Below are 16,818 nucleotides of genomic sequence, written 5' to 3'. Positions count from 1 at the left end.
AATTTTTTTCCATACATATTTTTAAATAACTAAATATGCAGATATTTCAGAAAGTTCATCTATATGTTTTTTTTTTTATTTCATTTCCATTTTTGTTTTTTTATTCAAGCTCTTTCTAAACTTTTAATAAATTTATCAGATTTTTCCTGAGTTCTGAATCTTTACCTCTTTCTGATTTTTTTTTCCCGAGTACAACTTGCGACTATGTTTCAAGGAGCTATATCAGATTTCATACGTTGGATACATTGTTTCCCATCAGATATTCATTCTGCCACGTTCCTTTTTACCATTATTTAAAATGCCACCAAATTAAATCAAATCTTCGAAAGATCATGCAAATCATAAGAGAGGAAAGCAATTCCTTCTCTGTTTCATTTGTAGAGTCTCTTATATAAGGCGCTGTACGTATAAAAAGTAGTAATAAAAAAGAAATGAACAACCGTCCCCAACAACTCATAAAAAGAAAAAAAATTTTCACGGTGCAAGCTCAAGCATCCACGCCATTTTAACTTTTCCACGTACAAGCAGTCAACAGATGCTCCTCGTCCATGTAAGGTTCAGCATCTAACTTGAGTTTCATATTTCTCATGGCGTTTCCTTGAATTGTGATGTTTGGCATTGCATGACCTGATCACAAGAGAAAATGGCACAAAAGAGTCGTTAAAAAATGGCTGGTCTGCCTGAGATTAGCATGTATAAATCCGCCATATATAGACCCATCACTGGAACATATATAGCCTGCGATCAGCTAGCACAAATTAATGAGCTATAGATCAGTCATCATTCGAATGTAGCAATTGTGCTATAATGTCTCATGCACCTTTTTCTTCTTGAAATAAGGTTACATTTGCTCATTTTAAAGAATTAGTTCTGTTATTTGCCCTTTCGGAAGGATTTTTGCTTCCTAATTATTTCTTATGGATTTGTTTATACTGTCTGATGTGAAGTTCTGAGATATATATATTGGTGCGACTGACAGTATTTTCTAGAAAAGACCGAGCTATAAACTTTTCTAGAAAACCTACTGAGCTTGTTTTTAAGAACCTATAGAATTATGGTCGGCTCGTTCTGAATATTGTTATGAATTCTATGAATATATGCCTGGTCCGGCACATCGCCGTCGGAATCCTTCTGGATACTGGCCCGTGGCTTGGAGGGATCTCAGGGTGGAAAGCTGCATGCAGAGCTTGTGGCGAAGAGTGTGTGAGTGCAGCCCATAAAGTCAGAGAGAAAGCGAAAATACATCGAAGGCAATATCGAGGCATCAGTATGGTGAGCCGCAAAAGATGCCATCCAGTCCACCACACTGTTAACCTCTCGAAAGATATGGATAGCCCAGTGAGAAGTGCATTCTCCTAAGAGGCTGCAGATGTCGTGTATTAGTCGCAACCCGCCTGATGCACGCCCAACTTCTGGACCCACTCGATCACTATGGCTGAGTCCTCTTCTAAAATAATACGATCCGCGCTCAACACTTTTCTCACATAGAAAATACTCTTCTATGCAATCCTAACCTCAGTGCTAAGCACAGATTGATCGAAAATAGATATGAGGTTCGCTGCCATTACCACTTCGGGCTATGGACTCGAGGATCTTCCGTAGGGCCAAGACTTGGTGGAGAGGGATGAAACTGTTGGGAATTATAGTTTGTGCATGCTTCTTTTTTTTTTTTTGCTGAAAACAGTAGTATCATACATAACATGTATAGATACAGCCCAAAAAGTTAAAAAGCAAAACATCACGGAGAGCACTAAGCAACTCCACCTCTCCCACTCAGAGGTGGTCCCCGGAGTGGTTGACAAGAAAGGACGCTACCCAATCCGCGGCCTCATTGGCCTCTCTAAACACATGTTTCGCCTGAAGCACCATCCCATCCCTAACCATGGCCCGAATATCTTTCAGAAGTGGGAGGTAATCGCCAAACCTCCCGAAACCTGCAGAATCCATCCGATAACTATCGCAGAATCGCCCTCCAGAAGAACCCCTCTTTTCTACAAGGCACGCCGAACGTAACACAATCCAGACCAGGCCGTTCTTAACTCCGCCCCTAGCACCGAGGTGTCGAACAATTGGCAGCCCCCAGCTGCGATTACCTTGGAATCCGGGCCCCTAACAACAAAGCCTACACCTTTCCTCCTGCCGGCCAGCAAGACACATCCATCAAAGTTGACCTTGAGGAAACTCGAGAGTAGAGGCTCCCAGGTGAAAAACACCAAACGAGACGTTCTACGAGCAGATGAGGAGCCCCAGATATCCCGAGCAGTCAAAGGTCTATCCAACCGGATGACTTGAGAGGCCTCCACCGCCAACAACCACGCCCTCTCCACCAGCACCCCCGGTGGAGGAGCATCTCTTTCCAAAAGTCCATACATTCCTTGCAAGCCAGATCTGATAGGCAATATAGGTCGCCCGCACTGCCTCCGGTCTGAACTGCAAGACCCCCGCCAATCAGCAAATAACCTGAAGAAAGGCCGTCACATGATACCAAAGCGCTTTGGAAAACTCCGACTGCCTCCAAATCCTCCTAGTCCGATGGCACTGAAAGATGCATTTGGTGTATTGATAAAAGAACTTTTATACTTGCTCTTGGGGAATGTGGCACGGCAACGAGGCTTTCAAAATACAACCAGTGTCCGGCATTTTCTGGCAACTTCTCCAAAATTGGCATCTCGATGAAATCAACATGATACAAACACCACTTGCCCGACAGCAGGAAAAAAAAAGAAAAGGAAAAGAGTAGCAAAATCGGTACCCAAGCAATTATTCTCTCCCCACATTATTCTTTGCTTTGCTCTTGCTCTTGCTCGGTGACGCGGAGTCTCGTTCCTTCGTAACGTAACAAAACCGAAGTATCTCTCGAACCTACTCTCAGGCAAGAACAATTCCAGCCTTCCAGGTGACTCGGACAATAGCGTTCCATTCTCAAGCCAAATTAACTTGTCTTCTTCTTTTGTCTTGATTATGCTTTGCTTTGTCCTTTCTCATTGCAAAGCTACACGACGCCCAAAGATGCTCGCCGAAACCCCGTTAAAATCGGCTTCCCTCCTCCCTCCCCCATCCCTCCATCGGCACCATGCAAATGATGGAACCATTGCCACCCTCCGAGGTAGACCAGCATTCCAAGCTACCAATGATGGAACAAGCGCCACCCTCCTTCCCTGGAGAGGCCTCCAAGCTGAAGCTAAAGCTCATGGTAGACCAGCATTCCAACCACGTCCTCTTCGCGGAGGCCGGCAAGGACGTAGTCGACTTCCTCTTCGATCTCCTCAAACTCCCCATCGGCTCAGTCGCCAGCCTCCTCTCCAAATACCGCATAGCCGGCTCCATTGACAAGCTTCGCGATAGCGTCGAATCCCTCGACGACGCCTACTTCATCCTCCCCGCCGAAGATCGCCATGCCCTCCTTAATCCCCAAATCTTCTCGTCCACTCTCCCCCTCACCTCTCTACTCCTCGAAAACGAGAAGTCCTCGGACCGACCGGCTAGAAAGTACTATCGTTGCTCAGGAACCAGCAGTCGGGGGTTTTGCGCCGGCCAGAATCTTTGCGGTGGGGAATTTGGCTACGTCACGGATGTTCGTGGGACGCAGTGTCCGTGTTGCCGTCAGGAGATGACGGTGGAGGTGAAGTTCGTGGCTGGGGAGGCGGAGAAGGCGAGGGCGGAGGCTGGAGGAGGGTACGTGAAGAAGGTGGTGACTTACATGGTGATGGATGACTTGTCCGTGATGCCCGTTTCTACCACCACTGCTATTACTCTGCTCAACAATTTGCTCATTAAGGATGTGTCCTCGCTCAACGAATGGACCGTGGAATTGGGCACGAAGGAGGTTAGCCTTTTCTTTTCTCTTTTTTTTTTTCCATTTTGAGGTTTAAAAACTTCGATAGGATTCAGGAATATTTGTAGATGGTTGACAGGGATGTTAGTTTGTTGCTAATTGTGTTATGGAGTTGGTGGTTTTTGGTAGGGGCTGGACCTGCTGAAGGCGTCGCTGCGGTCGACGACGGTGCTGACGGACGTATTTCTCGGGAAGTCCGAAAAGGGTGTTCCCCTGGATTGAGCGTCAACATGTAATGAGAAGAAAAAGAAAAAAGATTGGCTCTATTTATAAAGCTATGCACAAGGGATACGCAAAAAATATTACTGTAAATATTACACGAGATCGAGAATGGAGCTCCGTCGAACTTCCACATGTACACTAAAAGATACCACCTTGAATATGGAAATCAGATCTCCAAAGCACCAAAGTAAAAAATATAAAATAATAGCACAGCCAATAGGACTAATCTAATAATAATGAGACTAAACCATAAGCTCCAAAAATGACGATAAAGATTGAAAGTAATTGTCACGCTCCCGATTTGAGATTGCACGTCGGAAGCCACAGCAATCGCTGCATACTTATAGGAACTAGGCTCGATCACCACAAAAAAATAAATATTGTATTGAATGTTAAATAGAAATATTTACAAATATTATATTTTTTATATTTATATTGATATTTTAATATATTATTTTTTATTATTTATACTTTTATATTTATTAAATGTTATATTAAAACCTTAAGTTCTTGCTAAATTCTCTTAAATAAGTTGTCTTTGAAGTGCTGGAGTTCCGCCCAAGATGAAATAAGCTTGCTTGAACGTTAGAGAGAGAGCATTTGCTAAATATAATGACTACTCCAACACTATAATGGCTAAATATCTAGTTTAATAATTTTGAAGTCAGTCCACATTACATATATTAACAAGAAAAATTTAAATAATAGCCGCAATCAAATCGTTATTTTGTTATAACAATTGTTATATACTATGAATAACAATCTCTATTATTATATCCTTTGCTTATATTAAATATTATTTTAAAAAATTAATCTTCATTCCAACCAAAACAAACTTTTACCTATTAATTAGATGATAACGCAAACAAATAATGTCACTATGTTTTTTGTTTACATAAAAAACACATTCACTACACTAATAAATAACCCTTTTCATAATAATAATTATTTTAATCTCAAATGTTTTTTACCTGATTACTTGTTTTAACTAGTATAGTAATCAGTTTTTAATATATATATATATATATATATATATATATATATATATATATATATATATATATATATAATAGGCTTGCCACCCAGGATTTGAAACTAGATTTCTCTCAGGAGAGGAAAAATGTCCTCTAGCCAGCTCAGGCTCAAACATTTGATACACCAAACTTGTAGCACAATTGATAACCCTGGATTCAAGGACAGACCTCACCCATGGATGAATGAGCCAGAACAGCATATATTTTATTTATTTACCATTTATTTCATGTTAGAGTCCAAACAATCTCCTTCCAGAAACTGTACTTGAGCTATTCGGGCATCATACATCACAACACATGAACATTAATTATGCATGCAGTACTTGGACTGCAGCAGAAGCTTAAGACTGGCGAGCAGCAGCAGGAACACCTCCATGTAGAAGTAGAAAACAACCCAAAAGAAGAACACGTATCCGGGAGGTCCCTCTATGAAATACACCGGAGGGAGTACATGGACCGCGCGGATACGTCCATGGCCGGAGCATCATGCAAGCTGCTGCAGTGACGATCTCTCTCCAGCCCGTAATCCATCAGCGGACGGTCCTCCAGCTCTACATCATGCTCCTGCACGAATGCCGGCACCTCCATCTCTCCCCTCCTCATTCGCTTCCACAGGTACTCCACCCGGCTCACGTACCTCACCTTCCCATATAACCTATCATCATCCAAAGAAAAAAAAACTTTATACCCTAGTCTGGCTGGTAAAAGAAGATTGTTATAGGAATTGTGGCTTTATTCCTCACTCGGAACTGAAGAGCAACCGGCCGAAGGCGGCGAGGAAGAGTCGGGAGCAAAGGCCGGGGTGGACGAAATAGACGGCCTCGAGGTTATCCCGGATAGCGGCGGGGATAGCCTCGTATATAAACCGGATGGTGGAGATGCCGGGGAAGTTCTCCGATCGCCGGACGTCGGTGTGGAAATAGACGACACAGAAGGGTTTACTACCCAACTCTGGAAATATCCTCCCCTCCAGGTACCTCTTCACTGCCTGCTCTCCTATCTTGGCTGCAAGAAATTATGAAACAGAATTAAAAATCCAAGGTCGTAATGATCCAAATAATTTGGTTCGGTAGAAGGAAGAAAACCTGGGAAAAGCTTGCCGACGATGCGGAGAAGCTTCCTGCCAAGCTTGTCTCTTCCCTGCACTTTGAAAGTTTGGACTAACAATTCTTCTTCCATCGATCACAAGAACCCTAGCCTGCTGAAAGTACTAAAGACAAGATTTTGGAGGATTTAGAGTTAGATAATTGTGTAAGAAAATGGGCGTGCATGGAGGGGAAGATAGGGTCAGCCGATCAAAACAGAGGAAACAGGGCATCGCGTTTCCGTCAAAAATCCGGCGATTGCCAGCTCAAAACGAGCTTCGAAAGGTCACGGAAGAGGGAGAGAGGAGAAGAAGAAGAATAGGAGAGAGGAGTTTGGGATCGTTGGCTCGATCTCGGGTGAACTCGAACGAGGAGGAGGAGGTCTTTAAATAGATAATACCGGCCTTATCCATTTGGTCTTTGGATCACGATGAACTTCGGATCTCCGGCATAATCGGGGAGGAAGAAGACTCCCAGTCGGAGTGGGAGTCTTCTTCCGTGCCTCTTGCACGTGCATCGCACACGATGCTTGGCCCAAAAATGGCTGGGCCAAATACAATGCCCAGAGCATGAGCCAGGACCGGAGTATGCCTGGGTCTGGCGCTTAGGCCTCCACCCGAGGGTCGCACTGTTTTTATGAAAAGTCGTCTGGGATCGGCTTCCGACGAGAGCATTACTGAGCGAATGGGGCTTGAGGATGCCCCCTGAGTGCGGGGCATGCAGAGCCGATGAGTCGGTGGACCATGCACTATTTCAGTGCACATGGGCAAGGGCGGCGTGGCGTGCGGCGGGGCTGCTATGGGAGGGTTGGTCTCGGGGGGACCAGTTCTTACGAACCATCCGTTGGTGGTCGGGCAACCCGTTGACACAACAAGAGGCGGTTAGAGCGACCTGCACAGCATACCAGACATGGCTGGCAAGGAATGCTCGAACCTTTGGTGAGCAGAGCATGTCGCCAAGGCTCGTGGCAGAGAGCGCCCGGGCGCAGGCGGTAGAGATTAGTCGTGCTTCCTCCTTAGATCGACTTTTGATAGCTCGGAATATCTGGGGTTCCCTTTCTGCCTCGGCAGCTTCTCACATGGTGTTTTTCACCTGGGAGCCCCCACCCCCAAGCTTCCTCAAGGTCAATTTTGATGGGTCGGTGCTGGATGGTGGCACAAAGGGTGGAGCAGGTTTCGTTATTCGGGACCCGAGCTCTAGGGTTGTGGCGGTGGGGGGCTGTCTGTTATTTGACGGCACGGTTCCTGGAGCGGAGCTGAGTGCTGCCTGGGCGGGTATTCGACACGCTCAGCGTGTGCTCTCAGCTAGATCAGTTATTTTGGAGGGTGACTCGGCTACGGTCATTAGTTGGATCCAAGGAGGTCAGAGGGTCGGTGCTGCCGACCATCCCTTGATCCGCGATATATGGATGATGATGAGGGATGGAGGGGTGGTCCAGACGAAGCTGTGTTTAGAGAAGCCAACAGGGCTGCGGATCGATTGGGTGGCCACGTATATGGCTAACCATGCCAGTAGTACCCTATGGGTAGGGGACGGGGAGCTGCCTCGGGAGCTCCGGGACATTTTGTTTTCCGACTTTATTGGGTGCATCCGTACACGTGTTATATAGATCACCTGGTTTAGTGGGGAAAAAAAAAACCGATGGGCCGGTCTGAACCCCTTGCGATACAAGAGCATCAACGGCTTCCAACCTTGTTATTAGGCAACAGGTGGGACTCACTAAAGGAACACGTACCAGGCTTGCATGGTACTCAGGAAACACGTACATCTGTGTAAGGTGGCGAAAACGGAGCCTGGGCTTTTCCCACTGTTACTGTGTTTCATTAGTCCATAGATTTTGGGCTGGCTACGTTCCTTTTTAACCTGGTAAGAAATTTGAAACCACGGGTAACTTCGTCACGTCCTAGAATTTTGAAAAGGTGAGGAGAGAGAAATCTTGTAACTCCACAAAAATGATAGGAAAGTCTTAGCTGATTAAAGAGATGAAAATTGTAGAGGTTGCACAAAAGATATTGCAGAGATTAATGAGATGATATTGTAGAGGTTACCTCCGGCCTGAGATTATTGACTATTGGCTGCTAAGATTTTACCAGAGGGTCAGAAGAAATGTTGTAAATTTAGTCATTACTTACATACTAAATTACAAATGTGCTGTTCTAAAGTTGGAAAAAAAAAAAAAAACTAGCCGTTAGAAATCTACATGTCTATTAGCAATCGCTGGTGAGGGTAGGGGTGGGTTTCCCCACGTTTAATTAACCCGTTCCTCCTTTCTTTCCATGGATTTTTGGTTTGTTATGGAGGCTGGAAAGCACTGGCCTTAACTACCACCTCCACTCGCTAACAGTTCTCTCACCACCATTTCACTTTAATCAGTTCAGCATCTGGCTTGCCATTTTTGTCTCCACTCGTCTCGTCTAGTTCGTTTAGCGTGATGGGGGAGGGGAAGGAGATGGGAATGGAGGAGGTGGGAATGAGAGAGATGGAAGAGAAAAGGGCTATGGTGGTGGAGATGGTGAAGGAAAACGTCTACCCTCCTCCACTTCACTCCCATGAAGAAGTACGTCAACGATGAAGCCCTTTTTATGGACTCCCTGCGCCATTTCCACTCTTCTATTGGCACTAATTAAGTTCACGTATGCAGGACTTGACATGCTTTTGATTCTCTTATATATTTTTGTTTATATGCATTAGGGCTTTGATGATATCTTTTTCTTTGATGGAGAAGGAACCCTGCGTTACGAGTAGAAGAGATGGATCTGCATCTCTTATATAAGGAAGTGACTCAAAGGGGTGGCCTTGGAAAGGTCTCCTTATCTTCCTTCTATTGTTTACTCCGCCATGGTATCTTAGATAATTGTGCTACGATCGAGAGACTAATAAGGTTTGACTATAAAGTTCTCATTGTTATTAAATTTGAGTAATATAGGTTGATGAGGTCAGGGCTCCTTCGACCTTAGACCTTCGTCCCCACCGAATTGGAATAGAGGAACAACTGTGTCCCTTGCGAGATATTGTGCGAGATATTGTGCGCTCTGGGGTTACTTACGCGCTCCGGGGTTACTTACGCGCTCCGAGACGGTTTTACTCGACAAAAGGCGCCTCGCAAGGAAAAAGACTTTTCCCTTCATTTAAGGCGCAGACCTTTCCGCTATTCAGTTGATGTGGGACTAAGTTCGAGGCCTTTTATTCCCACAGCGTCACCCTCCCAACGGAAAGGTCGGTGTCGGGTCAAGCTACTGGCTGAGGAGGAGGAGCTCCAGTGCGGATGGTACGTCGGCAGGTTGTGTCCTCCGGGGGACCTGCAAAAAGAAGCCGATGGCCGGGTTTCCGGCGCCGGCTCTCCGATGCTTAAGTCAGAGAGGCTCTCTTTTGAGAAGAAAATAAATTGTGTATAAGAGCTTTAGAGTCAGGATCTGAATCCCCCCTCCGGAGGAAGAGGTTTCTCTTTTATAAGAGGAGTACAGGGTTACCTGTGATGTGACTGGGTGAATTATGTGAGTTACCATCATGATTGGACGTGACCGTCTGAATTAATGAAGTGTCGTGGATGACTGGACGGAGTTGAGTGAGTCAACTGGTTGCCGTGGATGGCATGAGATTTTGAGTAAGCCGGAGATCCGTGGAGAGCATGTGCATTTATTGTTGAGTAAACCGGAGATCCGTAGAGAACATGCGCTTTATTGTTGAGTAAGCCGGAGATCCATGAATAGCATGCGCATTTATTGTTGACAGTCGTTTAGACGAAGATCGCGGGACGGGGCCCTGGAAGGCTTGGTTCCCGGCAGAGTGGAGGAGTTTGCCTCGTTCTCTGACCTGGTCAGGCGTCTTGAGATCGGGCGCCTTGAGATCGGGCGCGCCGTGAGGTCGGGTGCCTAGTTTCACGTGCCGGCAGTGTGCCCATGTGCTTCGGGGCAAACCATTTTTCCCTCAACAGTGCCCTTTCACTCCTGTTTCTGAATCCTACGCAAATCATCATTTACATGCAACACTAGATGTCATGACAATGAAATAATACTTCTAGGATGATTTCCTCCATCAAATTAACATATATTAGTAAATTGTGAGTTTGTCACACTAGAGTCTAGATAGATAGTTGGTGGGAGAGATCTCTACAAAACATTTTGGTTATGTTATGCAAGAATCGCACTTAGACTTGAGCGCATGGCTGGAGGGTGCAACGAGATACCATGCAAAGCAATAGGTAGAATTCGAAGAAGAGCTTGGATTCCACCACCATTGGGTTAGCAGACCCCATGTCGTTAATTGGTCTAGCTTCAGAAAATCCTCCTTCTATAGTCCAAATCATGATGTGAGTTTTTTCAGCTGCGAGGGGGATCATAATTCATGGGACAAGCCAGAGAATGGTATGTCTCAACTCCTTGCCATCATTCAACAAGAAGATAGGGTTAGAAGTTCATCTTTTTTTTTTGCATAGATGGCTTGATTGTAGGTTCAGGAAGTCCTTAAGATCAATGTCCATTACTCGCAATTAACAAACATGGGCTGGCTTGGTGATTATTATCATTTTCGATTTTACTTATCCTAGCTTGAGACATTGCAGAATTATATAAAATTACCCTGATAAAAGTAAAATGTTTTTGAACTATAGTTATTTTGTGCCATACTTAAATCAAATTATATTTATGAAGCTAAAGGTGGGAGAAACATGTACAATGACTAAAACAACAAGAACCAGAAAAAAAACAGCTTCCTCAATGTTTAGAAAAGCCAAAGTAGACACCAAGCAACTTGCATTTCCCCTATAATTTACAACAGAACTGTAATTTTTATACTTGTACATCGTTACTGTATTTTTTTGATACTTTTATAATAAATTGGGGGAAGCTTCTCAGTTCCTCCATTTTCCATCCAAAAAAAAAAATACAGCAGAACGGGAGATAAGAAATTAATGTACTAAGAGCCAGCTCATCAGATTCCTAAACTCTCAGTACCACATTCATCACAGAACTTTGCAGGACTTGTGAGCTGAAACAGAAAGATCAAATGGAACAGGCAAAAAAAAAAAAAGAATGGTGCATAGAGAGCGCATCTTTCAATAATTGCTGTGGGGTAGCTTCAGTGTTATGGCTTGCATACTTTCTCCCTTCATTTTGTCAATAAGTATTACTAGAAAAGAGTATAGGCCGGACACCCGCTGAAACATATACAAGTGCACAGAAGAAGGCCAAATGTAAACAGAAAGAAGCTATTTCTTCTGGAGGAGTATTAGATAGTTGCAAAGCAAGGAAAGTCCGGCCTATTTGAGAGTTATGTTAGAACCTCTTTGGTAATCCTGTGGGATTGGACTAAATTTTCCTCCAGCAATTTTGTAGAAAGGGAAAAATAATCTTTATAGATCTTCTTTAGGCTAGAACTTGAGCAGACCCTTACAAAAATACGAGCTAGATGAGCCAGTCCACCAATTTCTGCAGGAATTGTATCATGCCCCAATGAATATTCTAGATAAGATTTGGGCAAAGACGAATAAAAATACTTTTTGCTGGATAATAGATCTACTATTTGCCACTATCAAGTCCAGGCATCAAGTGTAAGGATCCGCACGGACATATATTTAGTCTCGTATTGATTATGCATTAGGTAAATTTTGGGTGGTTATACGGAACCAAAGATCTAAATAATACTTTTCAGCTAGGTTTTTTGGATAAGTTCCTAAATTGTCACAAATAATATCAAAGCAAATCTGTATGTGGAATAGGAGACACTGCAGCACATGTTCATTAAGGTTGACCATAAGCTGATTACAGTTATTGTGATTAGATTTGAATAGATTTAAAATTTTAACTTGGCAAAAATATCAGAATTTAAATAGAGAAAATATGTGAAATGTGTACACATATATTTAGTTCATATGAGCTATGTATTAAATAGTTCATAAATAATTTTAAAAAAATAAAAAAATTTAATTAATATCTTCTGATCTTTTGGGACGGTCTTTATCCCTATTGACCCAGTTCAGCACAAGCAAGCTGACAGTACTCCGCCCAGTTCTACTAATAAAAACGTCACTTCACTATTCAATACCAACAACGCCATCTCCGTCCTTTTCCTTAACAAAAACGAACCGGACGCTATACACGGCAACTTGCCCGAGGCCTCATCCCCCTGATCCACAACGTAACAAAGAATAAAAGCTACCTCAATGGCGTCACGCACAACCCCGCACCGTCCTATTCCCCATTCACTTCCACTCCACTGCCTTCTCTTCTTCCATTCCATTCTTACCAACTTAACCAAAAGAAGATCAGTACAATGGCCTCCTACTCTCGCGTCTCTCTTCCTGTCCTCCTCTCTCCTCCACCCCCCAAAAGGTTTGTAACTGTTCATCTTCTTTATCTACTCTCTTCTTCTATTAGCATTGGTTGTCATCAAATCTCTGTTTCATAGATTTCTTTCGCTGTCGCCGACGTTTCTCTCGGCATCAAAGCATTCTGGACACCAGCATGCAGTTTCCGGCGCACAAAACGGTCGCCCAGGCTTCCTGAGGTATGGGGTCTACTGTAGTTCAATGGGACGGGTTGTTAAGTTTCTAAAAGCTACTGTTTTCTTCCTTTTTTTTCTTTAATTCTAATTTTCTCGAGAACTATGATTACTGCATTAGATCTGTAAGCAGCGATGGAAATCCAGAAATAGGGGTCCCAAGATCGGTGCCGGTTCGTGTTGCGCACGAGCTCCTTCAAGCTGGTTATCGCTATCTGGACGTCAGGTAATTATGATTAAAGAAATGTCTTAATCTATAGTTATATTTGTGCAGTCGACATTTTTCTGATTTTTTTCAGAAGAATTTTCTCCAGTAATCACAATAGGATGTCATAGGTGGCTGCCAACTCTTTCCATCGGGGAAAAAAAAATGAAAATGACATTAGGAAGTGATGCATTATGGGATGGTTTTTCAGGACGGTGGATGAGTTCAATGCTGGCCATGCAGTGGGTGCTAAAAACATCCCTTACATGCTCAAGGTTGGGTCAGGTAATGCCTGGCTAACCAATGTTTTCCGTGTACTTCGCTTTTAGTATGTAGTATAATTCCCTTTTTCTTTTGGTTTTCTCCTGTGATGATGCTCTCTTTATCGATTCTCTAGTGATAAATCTTCATGATTATGTTTACATAAACAACACAAATAATATAGATTTATAAACCCTTCTATCAAGATTCATAATTTCGGTACCAGATCTTGTACTAGTGCCACACTAGCATATATAGTGTCGGTAATGGTATGGAATTTTTTGTGTGCATCGAGTGTCAGTACAGTACTTGTACTGGACATCGGTATCCGTACTGACGTCTTGTATCGCTCGGTTTGGACTGGTATGGCATACCATGCCTTCTATACTTTGGTACCGGAACACATACTTCTTGTGCATTATTGTTTTTCCTAACATTTACAACTTCAAAGCAGGGATAAATCATTTTTTACACCAAACTCATTGTCAATGATCAGTCTGCTTCTGTGCTTGTTCTGTATAATAATCTAAATTGATCTGATTGGTTGTCCTTGTTCTCCCTTCTCCTTCCTGCTCTGTTCCTGGTCTCTTTTAAGCTTTATAAGTCATAACCAAGCGAAATTAAGATTAGGAAGTCTCCAGATTTTAATGAATCTTTCATATGTCGACCAGTTTAGGCTCGGTTTAGACTTTTTTTGGATCTCACTATTTGTTTTTAATGGCCAAGGGGCCCCTCGTACACTCTAGCTGAATGCATGTTTTATATTTGAAGAACATCCAAAGATTCTGCATCAGAGTCATATTTATGTTGGTATATATATCCAGAATGACAGATTTTAATATATATTAATTAGATCGGAATCATGAGAAGTGTACTTGCGCTGACATCAAGAATGGCACGGTCTTCCTCAAGATTTAGATTATGACAACTTGACTAAGAGCTTTTAGATGCTTCAGACCTTGTGATTGGTTACATATCCATGTTTGAATCTGGTCTTATCAGGTCTTATTGGCACTTCTAATGAGACAGAACAAATACCATATGCAAGATTAATGTGCTTTCCATGTTTTACTCTGCTCTTCTGAAATAAAATGAAGATTTTGTACAAGAACTATGAAGAAGTAAGGAATCTGTATCTATCCTAAATGATATATACAACCGAAGGAATTGTAGGGGCCACAGTATGCTACAGCCTAATTTCCATGTTTTGGGATCAAGTTGCTAATATATTCTCATGGAAAGAAAAATAACAATTGTAAGCAAATTGTTGGAGCCTTGGAGGAATTTACTTGAGCAGCATGAGATTTAGAAATTGAAGTTAAAAATTGAATCTGAGGTACGCCTGCATCATCCATAGTTCCTGGGCATTCTTTTGCTTGGCACAATAGTACGAGTAATGCTCCATTGTGAAAAAAAATAGAAGCCAGTCCAGAAATGAAATTTTTTGAAGATTTGTTGTGAGCAGATTCAGCATTTCAGCTAGGTTAGATGTTCATATCCAATGCATTTCCTATTGCATTTATTTGAATTCAGGTTTATGTCACACCCAAAGTGAATGATGACAGCAATAGAAGACACTGAATGAAAGACATCTAGGAGAGGAATATATGCAGAATTTAAGAAGTAATGATGAAAGAGCATTACAATCTTTGTAGCCTAGAGTTGTTATGGGTGTTGTTTTGTTTCTCTCCTTATATCATGCTATAAGAGTAATGGATGCTACACTGTCAATTTACCAATATTCGAGTGGGCGATAAACTTGGAAGCACCCTGCTCCGCATGCTGAACCGAGCATTAGGGTATACAAATCGGCGTTTCACCATATGGAAGCCTGCAGATATAGCAATGCTTCTTATACTGGTTTAAGATTGTATACAGTTCTTACAGCATGTCATTTAGCTGCTTATTTATTGGGTAATGTAGTATTTTCTAGATCAAAATCCTTAAAACAAGTCTTGAGTAAAAATGGTATATAAATCAGTGGTTCACCATGTGGAAGCCAGTGGACATTTTATTCCGCTGTTTGAGCATGTCATTTAGCTGCTTATTTATTGGGTACTGTAGTATTTGCAATTGTGGATCAAAATCCTTAGAAAAGGTCGAGTGAAGATATATATTGCAGTAGGTTTTATTATAAATTCCTACAGACAAGTTTTGGTTGATAAACTACTGGCATATCTTTCTTTCTTTTTTTCTATGCGGTTCACCATTTAAAAAGTATCTTCACATTTATTTTCTTCCTCCTTCTGGTGTAGGGAAGACAAAAAATCCTAACTTCTTGAAGGAAGTGCTAGAAGTTTTTGGGAAGGATGATGAGATAATCATTGTATGTCTGCATGTACTAATTTTTCAATTCTTGCCCTCAACTTAAGCTACTTTAAGGCTTTTTCTTCTTGGTAATTCTTCACCTTTTGCCTGTAGGGATGCCAGAGTGGGAGACTGTCACTCATGGCTACAGCTGAACTTTCATCTGCTGTAAGTAGAAGTTTAACGACATGCTTTGCCTTTGTACACGTAATAGCAGACAATTTACAAACAGTGGAACCATATATCGACGAGATCTAAGACATTCAACATGAAATATATTTCTTTGGTTGCCATGAAATCATGTAATTGCCCCTGAACTGAGACACTCTTTCATTTCCTCAGGGTTTTACAGGCATTACAGACATTGCAGGTGGTTATTCCGCTTGGATACAGAATGGACTCCCAATCGAGCAGTGACAGCGATCCCGCTGGCACATGTATAGCTCTCCATGCTTCCATGGTGGTAAAATGAGACAGGAGGGCAGCTCTAATTTTCCTTCCTAATAGTTGTTAGCCTCTTGGGAAGAAATAAAATGATCCATTAGCAGCTAATAATCAGCAGATGTATGTATAGATTGAAGTACATCTGCATGAAGAAACTCCATTTGCTATAGTAAATTCCATGAAACTAATTAGGAAATATATTTATACATATTTGCTTGCTTTATGTTATCATGCAGATAGGGATGCTCTATCAAAGTTAAAACCGAAATAATAATTAAAATCAGTTTTTGTAGCCTAGGTTATTTTACATAAGATCACTTTCGTAGACTGATCATTCACGCATTTTAGAAGTTAAGCTTACAACGCCCTCAGTGCCATCAAATGAAAACTGTGAGTTTCGGAACCCTAGATTTCAAGTCCCTCAACACCTTTTCTCTCTTAAGACTGTTTAGTGAATGCAGCAGATCCTTTAACAGTGCGACAGTCGCATATGATACATTTTGGAAAGAATATCGAGCACAGTAAAATATTTCTTGAGATTTATTTCGGTTCACAGCTATTTTTGCAGAAGTGAGCTGATCCAGTCCCTGAGGCAGCTCACTTCCAAAGAGCTGAAGGGAAAGTGTAAATTGCACTTCTTGGTTGAGGAAATATTGCTGTTTGGAGCTGTGTTGCTGGTCTTGTCCATGGTGCAAGAAATGACACCATGTCACAGAGCATCCCCAACTTAAAGGATGCACTTTGAAAGTGGATGCAGCTGCCATGCGATTATATAGTCTTAAATCTCAGTACACATCAGACGGTTGAAACATTGTTTTGAAATCATTTTGGTCTCCATCCGGGTGCAAAGTCCATAAATAATACCATGGTCGTCATCAGAAGTGTCAAAACTTACATAAAGATATCCACTCCACTAAAGAAGGACAA

The 16,818-nt window shown here is 42.3% G+C and overlaps 3 protein-coding genes across 4 annotated transcripts; 2 read left to right on the top strand and 1 right to left on the bottom strand.

Annotated features, from left to right (window-relative positions):
* The first annotated feature begins 3,046 nt into the window (after positions 1–3,046).
* Positions 3,047–4,157, top strand: LOC103722938. Its single transcript, XM_008813691.4, has 2 exons — positions 3,047–3,826; positions 3,965–4,157. Exons 1-2 carry the CDS (start codon positions 3,074–3,076, stop codon positions 4,055–4,057), a joined length of 846 nt encoding a protein of 281 aa, XP_008811913.4. The 5' UTR covers positions 3,047–3,073; the 3' UTR covers positions 4,058–4,157.
* Positions 4,158–5,439: 1,282 nt separating this feature from the next.
* On the bottom strand, positions 5,440–6,326 carry LOC103724150 (protein GDAP2 homolog). The gene is made up of 3 exons (XM_039115640.1): positions 6,177–6,326; positions 5,835–6,096; positions 5,440–5,746 (listed from the first exon to the last, which is right to left on the bottom strand). Exons 1-3 carry the CDS (start codon positions 6,268–6,270, stop codon positions 5,518–5,520), a joined length of 585 nt encoding a protein of 194 aa, XP_038971568.1. The 5' UTR covers positions 6,271–6,326; the 3' UTR covers positions 5,440–5,517.
* Positions 6,327–12,336: 6,010 nt separating this feature from the next.
* On the top strand, positions 12,337–16,752 carry LOC103722934 (thiosulfate sulfurtransferase 16, chloroplastic). 2 transcript variants are annotated; one of them, XM_008813678.3, is made up of 7 exons: positions 12,337–12,505; positions 12,582–12,680; positions 12,796–12,900; positions 13,091–13,164; positions 15,396–15,466; positions 15,562–15,615; positions 15,790–16,752. In XM_008813678.3, exons 1-7 carry the CDS (start codon positions 12,447–12,449, stop codon positions 15,862–15,864), a joined length of 537 nt encoding a protein of 178 aa, XP_008811900.1. In that variant the 5' UTR covers positions 12,337–12,446; the 3' UTR covers positions 15,865–16,752. The 2 variants fall into 2 exon arrangements, with proteins under 2 accessions (XP_008811900.1, XP_038971429.1); XM_039115501.1 differs by having other exon boundaries at positions 15,562–16,752.
* The last annotated feature ends 66 nt before the right edge of the window (positions 16,753–16,818 follow it).

The sequence above is a fragment of the Phoenix dactylifera genome, chromosome 18 (assembly GCF_009389715.1).
Source record: "Phoenix dactylifera cultivar Barhee BC4 chromosome 18, palm_55x_up_171113_PBpolish2nd_filt_p, whole genome shotgun sequence".
Classification (NCBI taxonomy): domain Eukaryota; kingdom Viridiplantae; phylum Streptophyta; class Magnoliopsida; order Arecales; family Arecaceae; genus Phoenix; species Phoenix dactylifera.
This window is presented reverse-complemented; position numbering and strand designations above follow the sequence as displayed.